This window comes from Engraulis encrasicolus, chromosome 2 (assembly GCF_034702125.1).
Source record: "Engraulis encrasicolus isolate BLACKSEA-1 chromosome 2, IST_EnEncr_1.0, whole genome shotgun sequence".
NCBI lineage: Eukaryota > Metazoa > Chordata > Actinopteri > Clupeiformes > Engraulidae > Engraulis > Engraulis encrasicolus.
In genome coordinates this window covers 16,178,229-16,188,228 of record NC_085858.1, presented here as the reverse complement: position 1 = coordinate 16,188,228, position 10,000 = coordinate 16,178,229, and the positions used below count along the sequence as shown (strand labels likewise).

General features: G+C 46.8%; 1 protein-coding gene across 1 annotated transcript in view; it reads left to right on the top strand.

Annotated features, from left to right (window-relative positions):
- Nucleotides 1-10,000, top strand: part of asic2 (acid-sensing (proton-gated) ion channel 2) — a 536,993-nt gene that overhangs the window by 2,816 nt on the left and 524,177 nt on the right. Inside the window, exon 2 of the mRNA XM_063223066.1 lies at nt 1-607. This exon is cut by the window's left edge and continues 166 nt beyond it. Within this exon, the coding sequence (XP_063079136.1) occupies nt 1-607 (607 nt within the window). The remainder of the gene's footprint in view (nt 608-10,000) is intronic.

Genomic DNA, 10,000 nt, shown 5'->3' with positions numbered 1-10,000 from the left:
CTCCGCCTCCGGCTCCTCGGGCCCGTCCTCCTGGTCTGCCTTCGCCCAGCGCAGCACCCTGCACGGCCTGCGCCACATCTTCCCCTACTACGCCGGGGCCCCGTCCTCCCCCCACTCCCCGGCCTCGCTCTCCGCTCGCCGCGCCGTCCGCAGCCGCTTCTCCGTGGCCCGCCGGCTGCTCTGGACCGCCGCCCTGCTGGCCGGCGTCTTCGTGCTGGTGCTGGAGAGCGGCGAGCGGCTGGCCTACTTCCTGTCCTACCCGCACGTGACCTCGGTGGACGCGGTGGTGTCCGGCAGCCTGGTGTTCCCCGCCGTCACCGTCTGCAACCTCAACGCCTACCGCTTCAGCCGGCTCACCCGCAACGACCTGTACCACGCCGGCGAGCTGCTGGAGCTGCTGGACGTGCACCTGCAGATCCCCGAGTCGCACCTGGCCGAGCCCCACGTGCTGGCCTTCCTGACGGAGCGCGCCAACTTCTCGGTGGGCTACAAGCCCAAGGCCTTCAGCATGCGGGAGTTCACGGAGCGCGTGGGCCACGACCTGCAGGAGATGATGCTGTACTGCCGCTTCCAGGGACAGGAGTGCAGCCACCGCGACTTCCAAACCGTAAGGGGCTGCTTATACTTCTTTTGTTGCGTTGTTGCCTTGAGGATTTCTCTTGTCTTCTGGACCCAATGTCTTCAAAGCATCGTTGCTAGTCAGTTGTTTGTTTTTTTCTTGAGCGCTTTTCTTCTCTTCTCTTCTCTTCTCTTCTCTTCTCTTCTCTTCTCTTCTCTTCTCTTCTCTTCTCTTCTCTTCTGTTCTCTTCTGTTCTCTTCTCTTCTCTTCTCTTCTCTTCTCTTCTCTTCTCGAGAGCATCATTGCTAACCAGTGAGCAAGTTGACAAACGCTGTTGACAAATGCACCCCTGGTTGATTTTTTATTTATTTCAATTCTAAATAAATACTTTATTTTTGCGTTCTTCACCTCATTCTCCCTCTTTTTTTCCGATTCCGTGCTTCTGCTTTCTAATCTTCATTTTCTGTTCTTTTCTGTTCATCCCCCTGTTCTTCACCACCTTCTCACATCTCATTTAGCACATTTTTGACTAATGCTGCTCTTTGACTTGCTTGCATGACTCTACTTTCTGTTGTCTTTGTAATTAAATTTTAAAACTTAACTTAACTTAATTCAATTTCCTTCTTCATATCTGTCATATTCTCCTTTCTGTTTGGGCTTTTTCTTACGTGTCTTTCTATTTTTCCATCTCCTCATCTCATGTCTTCTTTTCAACATATTATTCTTCTCCGTCACTTTCTTTTCGTTACATCAGCCAAAGGTGTTTAGATACTGGTAGCTATTGAGTTTTCCCTGTCTATTTGTCTTTGTGAACAGAATAACTCGAAACATCCTAAATTTTTTACAGTCTTGTTGATATTGTCAGTGGCTGTAGGTGACTGGGTGATAATTGCTTTGGTGGTAATTGCTTCAGTAGTTACCTGGTTGAAGGGGGTCTGGGGTTTGAGTGTTATCTATCTTTTTTCTGTCTATTTCTTTTTCCCCGGAAATTTGTGGTGCTGTCGTCGTCTATCCATGTTATGCCGCTGTGTCACTTCACATCTGATTCCTGTCTCCCACTGCTCTCTCTTCCCATCTCTCTCCCCTCTCTTTACCCATCTCTATACCCTCTCTCTTTCCTCTCTCCTCTTTCTGATATCTGCCGCTCTCGCCTCCTCTGTCTCTCTCCAGTGCCCTCTTGCTTTCTCTCCCACCATGCCCTGTTTCTTGCTGTGTTTATTTTGGTGAGATCCGCAACCGGCGTGAAGCACACATTCACGCCACTGTGGGTTCTTTGCGGTTCAAGCTGACTGACTGATTTGAAAGGCTGCCTTGTCTCACCATGCTACCCCATGCTGGTTTTATAAAAATTCGATGAGGATGAGCTATTCTGCTGTGACCAAAAATGAATGTTTTTGGACAAAATGTTCTTGTTTTCTTGAACTGAAAACAGGATTGATGGCATGGTTTGGCATGATTGACCTAAAGAGGTCACATAAGTTCAGGCTGCCTCTTGTCCTGCCCAACTACTGCTGCTCAAATGTGATGAATTATTCCCACTGGGTGTCTTGGGCTCCCAAACTCCTTATTGTGAGTTAGGAGGAGTTGATGCAGCATTTCATGTGGCTGTAAGAAAGAAGTTGTTTTCTGCTGGCTTTTGTCTATATTTCTCAGTCCTCTTTACTGTACCAACCGACCGCAAGTGGTAAAAGTCTCGAAAGCGACAGAAATAATTCACATTGTATGGAAGAGCAAGTGTCAAAAGTGGTCAAAGCTGTAAAACCAGGTGTGGCGTTGAGGGCGTTGAAGGTGTCGAAGGCGTAAAAAAAATTGAGGGCTGATAGATGAGATGGGGCAAGGCTGGTAAAGGATCCAGGCAGAACTCGAACCCAGGTCACCAGGGGCAAGCAAGCCCCTATGTGGGGGCCTTAGCATGCTGCCCCAAAGTGCCCACCCACCCCCCGAAAAGTTGAACTTCAGCTGAAAATCCATAATGAGCTATGACATGGTTCAGCAGCAGCAGGTGGAAGTCAACTGAATGTCTAGAATTTTCTTAACGCAAGCTTCAGTTGGTCGCTCTCCCTTATTGAGCGTGAAATGTCGAATCTTTTGCCACTTTTGCGTTTTCTCTGCTCAGTCTAGCTGATATTCTGCAGCTTTTTAACCCTTTTTAACCCTTTTACCGCTTTTACGGTTTGTACAGTTAGTGAAAGTGTCTTCCTGCTTCATCCTCAATTCTAATTTTATACTTTTGAAATGTCCAGCCCCCTCACCATACATATTACTCAAGCCTGTCTACAATATGTGTAGATGTGTGTAAAACGTGTCGGATGCAAATATGTCACTGGACAAAGTCATTTCCCTTCGGGACCACACCTGCACTAATGAAACCTTTCAGCTTTGGCATTTGATTTCCACATTACAATCGGTCCATTATTACTAATGATTCTGTTAATATATAACACTCTTTTGGTCTGATGTACCCAGAGGAGCATTTTAATGGCATTGTCATGCAGGGTAATTGCACTGACTGATCATCAGGGATGTGATTCTCTACTTTACCTCTAAGCTTTTCTAACCACCGCATCCATGCATGTGTGTCCTGATGGAGAGGACATTGATTGATCTTGAGGAATGTAATTACTATTAGGATGGGGTTGGGGATCTGTGCTGTTTATTGATGTGCGTGTGTTTTTGTGTGTGTGTGTGTGTGTGTGTGTGTGTGTGTGTGTGTGTGTGTGTGTGTGTGTGTGTGTGTGTGTGTGTGTGTGTGTGTGTGTATCTTTACATCTGCAGTAAGCTTCTCATCTCCTGTTTGACACACCCACCACCACCATGCCCACCATCTGCATGTAGCGTCCTAATAGAGACATTAAAGCAGCTCATTCAGCCTATTCATTAGCCGCGCTGACTGCTCTATCACACATCTGATCTCAATCTGAATCACCTGATAACGCCATACTTGGAAGATAGCAGCGCTTTGAGCTCAAGATACGGTACACACACACACAGCCCACCCCATTGCGTGCTATCTGCCATAGTAATGAGGTATTATCTCTTCATGCGCACCACACATGCGCTCTTTATCTCCCTTTTGCATACTGCAGTCAAGCACACAAACGCAGTGCATTTGGGCAGCTCTTTCCCATACAGTACTGGAAAGACTCTATTAAATATGTCAGCGAGGGTGTAAAATGTGGTTTACCCAGCTGTCAGTGTGTTGCGGGGAGGTATGAAATGCTTTCTTGACTGTCAGTACATATCTCCAGCTTCCAGAGAGCTGGGCCTGCCATATCACAGCAAGTGTCACAGGCAGAGGAGCGCAGCGAAGGGTGAGAGTAGCCATCCAAGCCTCTCACTACAGACCCAGCCTCTCACTCATCTTCTCCCATCACCCCCCACGGAGGATGCAGGGGTGCCCCCCAGGGCTGCTGGCAGCTTTCACTGGGCCCAGGACAAAATGATCTAAAAGGGCCCCCCTTTTAATACAGACAATGTGCTGAGGACCCAATTCTGCCCCTCCCCCCTTCTTCCTTGGCCCAGGACAACTGATCTACTTGACCAAACACCCACCCCCCCAACTGGTTGCTGGGCCAGGGTGCCCAAATGTACTATAGTGCCTCATCCCTGGCTACCCTCGTCCCAGCCCGGGTCAACCTAACTTGTGTGGTCCCTCATGGTAGGCCTTTGCATTGGCAAACGATGAGTGTCAGAAGAGAAGTTAAAAGGAACTCCATGGTAATGAGCTATGAAGTGGTTTGGTGGCAACTGACTGGAATCTGTATGTGCCAAACAAGTCTCAAGCATGAGCTTCTTCCCCTTTGTCGAACATTTAAAATGTCTCACGTCACGGCCTACTGTATGTCACGGCTCTTGACATTGTACAGTCCATTGGGGCTTTTTAACTTATTTCACAGTGTGTGCATACAGGAAAGATGTCAGTGTGGACATAAAGTTCACCTTATTTCTGACCCACCTGTCAGCACCCATACAACTGTATTGCAGGCCAGACAGGGAGGTAAAGCAGTTTCACTCTCTGTCTGTACATACAGCATCTCCTCTTTTGTCTCCCACCACAACAACAGCTGCCATATCACAGCCAGGGTCAGAGTAACAGACAGACAGACAGACAGACAGACAGACAGACAGACAGACAGACAGCATCTTATTCTCACCATGTGTGACGACTCAAGTGTCTCTGTGCAGGTTGGTTGTGTCTGCGTCTGACTGGGACACTGCAGAAAGATGTCACTGTCACTTACATAGTTGAAATCTCAGCACACAGCAGGGCCACAGTGATCCACATCTCCAAAAGGCATGCTCCTCAAATCTATGGCATCTGAGTGGCTGCTGTGTCATGCTGAGTTGTCAATGGTGTCGGACCTGTCAAAAGATATTTCCCGGGTGCCGCAGTCACGCCACGAGCCAGTTTTACTTTCTGACGTCGGAACACTGAGGAACAGGAGGGGCGAAGTAGATGCATGCACGTCAAGGTGCGTGCAAGTGTGTGTGTGTGTGTGTGTGTGTGTGTGTGTGTGTGTGTGTGTGTGTGTGTGTGTGTGTGTGTATGAGAGAGAGAGAGAGAGAGAGAGAGAGAGAGAGAGAGAGAGAGAGAGAGAATTTTTTTTGAATTTTAAAAGCGCTTTTATTATGAATCAAAAAGCATGAACACTAACATAGACCATCTATCCCAAACCAAAAGACAATCAGTCAGTTAAAATGTGGGAAAACAATATATCATCTTGTTCTGTCACAGAGCAAAAACAGTCAAAAACACACCATTTATCCTTAAAATAGTCCATTGCCCCAGTAAGTTTGAAAAAACAAAAGTCAGCACTAATTCTAGACCTAATCAGGTTCTTCAGAATAGGTACCACATCATCCCCACCCCCACCTCGAATTTTGTTTTTTCTACTCAAGTAGATTGCCAGCTTTGCGTCACCAACAACAAGATTGATCATTTCACACTTTGCTCTGTGCCTTTGATTATAAAAGAAACCAATGATAAAACCCTGGTGAGAGAAAACCACACCCAAAGAAAAAAGCAGAAGTCTCAAAAAAGAAAACAAAGGGACAAGTCTGGTACAGTCCAAAAAGCAGTGAAAAACTGTTTCCCTACAGGTGCAGAAAGGACAGGTACTGCTAACCCCAGGGTTGATCGTAGCCTTAAAAGCATTGACGGCAATGGCCCCATGTAGGACCCGCCACTGTAAATCACCAGCCCTCTTCGTCAAAGGAGGTTTGTACAGTACTCTCCACACAGGCTTTTTCTCCTCAGAGAGCTCCAACTTATCCCTCCACACGGTATCAGGTCTACCCTTCAGGGCGTCTTTGTGCAGCACCTTGACTACATTCCTATAGAGCACCTTCCCAGTCGCTGAATACAAGAATATACTGTCACACTCAGGAAAGCTAAGAGAAGGGCTAGCAAAACCACATTCTCGCACATCAGGAGTGACAAGCATATTAGGAAACATATCAGTAGCATCACATACAATTAACCCATCACCATACCCCTGAAGCAGACGTTTCTCCTGTAAACTTAGAAGCCCACTAAGTCTCCCAAGAAAATTTGTCACATATCTGATGGACCTCACACCCAGAAAAGAGGCAAACGCCTGAACATTTTGCAGATCACACCAGCTTTGCATACAACATCACGCAATTGAAGGACATGCTTTCCACACAAAATGGCTGTGAGACCAGGCAGTTCATTACATGACACATCAAGACGGGACCCCAAAACGACAGGCTCCTCAAGCAGCCAATGAATTGAGGGGAGCCCCCCCACCCACTGATGCCCAAACAGACCCCAAACATGAAATAGACTCTGATAAAAAAGTGGCAGTCCAGCAAGGTTAAGCCGTCTTGGATTCGTAAGAAACAGTGCAGCGTCCAGACCCAGTCCACCGACCCCACGCAAGATGCTGAGGGCCAACAGTCCCCAAGCCTGCTCATTGGAAGCCGTGAGCAGTCTCAAGAGAAATTGTAGTCTGTATGTGTCCTTTCTGCTGGCAAGATCTATGAGACCTTGCCCTCCTTCCTCCTTGGGCAGGAAGAGTACCGCTTGAGGCACCCAATGTAGCCCATCCCAGAAAAAGTCCACCATGTCTCTTTGGATGCTTTGAAGGAGTCCACGCGGGGGCTCAGCACAAGCAAGCTTATGCCACAACGTTGAGGCCACCAGGTTGTTGACGATGAGAGCGCGCCCCCTATAGGAGAGCTGGGGGAGCAACCACTTCCATTTATCCAGGCGGCCCTTGACTTTCTCACGCGCCCCTTCCCAGTTCTTTTGAACATACGCATCATTCCCCAAATATACACCAAGATATTTCAGACCCTCCCTTCCCCATAGCAAACCCCCAGGTAGGCCAGCACATCTTCTTTCCCATTCCCCCACCCAGATGGCTGTGCACTTACCCCAATTTACTTTGGCAGAAGAAACCAATTGAAAATCATGGACAAGTTTTTTCAACACATGAACATCATCTTCCCCATTAACAAAAACAGACACATCATCAGCATAAGCAGATAAATAAAAACACTCATTAATCAAAGGCACAGAGATACCCCTCAAACCAGTGCGAAGTCTGTGTAACAGAGGCTCAATGGCAATGGAATACAACATCCCTGACAACGGACAGCCCTGCCTAACACCACGCAGCACCTTGAATGGAGCCCCCAGACACCCATTTATTTTCAGAACACTTTCAATATTACAGTAAAGGACCCTGACCATGCTAATAAAGTCGGAGCTGAACCCAAAGGAGTCCATGGCTGACCACAAGTACAGAAATTCTAAACGATCAAAGGCTTTCTGTTGGTCTAGAGATATCAGACCCACGTTAAGACCCAGCTTCTCTGATACAGTCCAGAGATCTCTCACCATAGCAATGTTATCAAAGATGGACCGGTCAGGTATGCAATAGGATTGGTCGGGATGCACCACCTGGCCTATTACTTTTTTAAGTCTTGAACCCAGGGCTTTAGCCAGGATCTTCATGTCAGAGCACAAAAGTGATACTGGCCGCCAGTTACCAATATTTTGCAGGTCACCCTTCTTTGGCAATAGAGTTATAATCGCTCTGCGGCAGCTCAGAGGAAGGCTGCCCTCCTTTAAGCACTCACACAGTACTGCCAGGAGGTCCTCCCCAAGGCAATTCCAGAATGCTTTATAAAAATCTATAGGCAGACCATCTATCCCAGGGGACTTGCCATTTTCCATACTCATGAGTGCACTTTCAATTTCAGATAGGGTCAAAGGGCCATCAGTTTCAGCGCTACTTTCTTTAGACAGTTTAGGCAACCCATCAAAAAAATTACTGGAAGCTAAATTCTCAGGAATGAGCTCACAGTCATACAGATTAGAGTAAAAAGATCTAGCATAGGCCCGCATTTGTGCTGGATCAGACAATTCCTGGCCAGACTCAGTCCTCAAGGAGTGCATAAGTCTACTCTGACCACGCTGTCTCTCCAAATTAAAAAAGAATTTTGAGGGTGTGTCCATTAGAGCGACACCTTGAAACCTGGAACGCACTAACGCTCCCTGTGCTCTAACATCCAAAAGCTCAGCAAGTGTGCTCTTCTTCCCCTCCAGGAGATCCTTAACACACGCGTCACCCGTGGATAAAGATCCCTGGAGGCCTAAGATCTCTTTTTCCAGAGCATTAAGAGATTTAACAATATCATTCGTGACATAGGAAGTAAATTGTTGGCACAACACTTTAATTTGACTCTTTCCATATTCCCACCAATCCCGTAAAGAAGGAAAAGAATCTTTTTGCCCCCTAAAAATATCCCAAAAATACATAAAAGTGTTCCTAAAGTGTTCGTTATCTAAAAGTGAGGTGTTGAAGCACCAATAGGCACTTTTTGGTTTAAATGCTTTAACAGATATACTACATGTGACTGCAGAGTGATCTGAAAAACCAGTAGGCACAATATTGCAAGATTTAATTATATTAAGCTGAAATGTGGGAGCATATATTCTGTCCAGGCGTGCAAAGGACACATAATTGTCTCTACTGTGAGACCATGTGTACTGCCTCGCCCCCTGATAAAAAACCCTCCACGCATCAACCAAATCATGATTTTTAACTAACTGAACAATAGCCCTTTGAGAGGGGACATGAGGTTCCATGTGGTTTCTGTCCAGCTTGTCATTTTCCGTACAATTAAAATCCCCCGCCATAAAGAGAAGAGATTCAGAATCTAAAGTCATAAGCACTTCATGAACCTTATCAAAAAAAGCCACCCTTTCATGGCCAATAGTAGGTGCATATACAACAATAAATACAATGACAGTTCTATCAAAATGGGCAGTCACCATAAGAAGTCTCCCTTCCACTAACTCTTGGGCACAACAAGAAAGTGGAAGAGAGCCTTTAGAAAACAAAATTGCCACGCCCCCGCTCAATGCAGACCCATGGCTAAAAAAAATCTGACCATCCCATTCTTTCTTCCAGTCAACCTCATTTACTTTATCACTATGTGTTTCCTGGACCATTGCAACATTAATGCGCTTCAAATTAATGAAGTCAAGGAGTGCCAGCCTTCTCTTCATATCCCTAGCACCATTTAAATTAAGTGTTGCAATGTTCAGCGTGTTTGCCATAATATGTTATGTCTGAGAAGTTGACGTGGCTCCCTGCCTAACTTTACGACGCAATATGCCCAAATGTTTACGGAGGCGCGCAACCTCCTTTGAATCAAACGCCTTACTCTTTATTAGGCAGACTGTATCATTAATAAATTGACAGCGGTCAGGGAAGAACTGTTCCACTTCGACGTCGCGTTTCCCCTTCGTGTCGCGCAGAAATCGAATTATGTCATCCGCTGTGTATTGTACCATCTTCTCCCCACCAAATTCAGTAAGATCACTCAATGAGCCCATCGACATTGTCGAACACACCGAGTCATCATCACTATCACAGTTTGCGCTGGCGGAGTCAAGTTTCTTCGACTTAGATGGATTACAATCAGTATCAGTATGCCTATCCTTTCTTTTAGGCGGCTTGAACTCACAGTCCATTCTCTCAACTTCTTCAGACAGCGCGTCCGAGCCTACACTACCGGTCGCGCTCACTTTACTCAGAGCATCGAGCTCTTTGGAGATCATGTCATTAACGGCTGCGTTACTCGGGACAGGTTCAGACGAGGATAAATCACCATCAACATCTGTGGCCACCGCGACCTTATCTGTGGCAGATGTACTGGCCAATTTAGGTTCACAGACAACATCAGCCGATCTGACGGCTTCAGTCAAAGACGAAGTAGTCTGGGATGTCAGAACAGCAACGGGGGGCAGCGGGTCAGTATTGGGGGTAGGTAAAGGATCATTGGGAGCCGCAGGCACTGGAGTTTGGGAAGGCACAGTCGACGCACCAGCAGCGGAGGTACCAGCTGAATTGCCAGCACTCCTCTCGGGTTCAATTACTGTAGATGGTGGTTGAGCTCCACCCC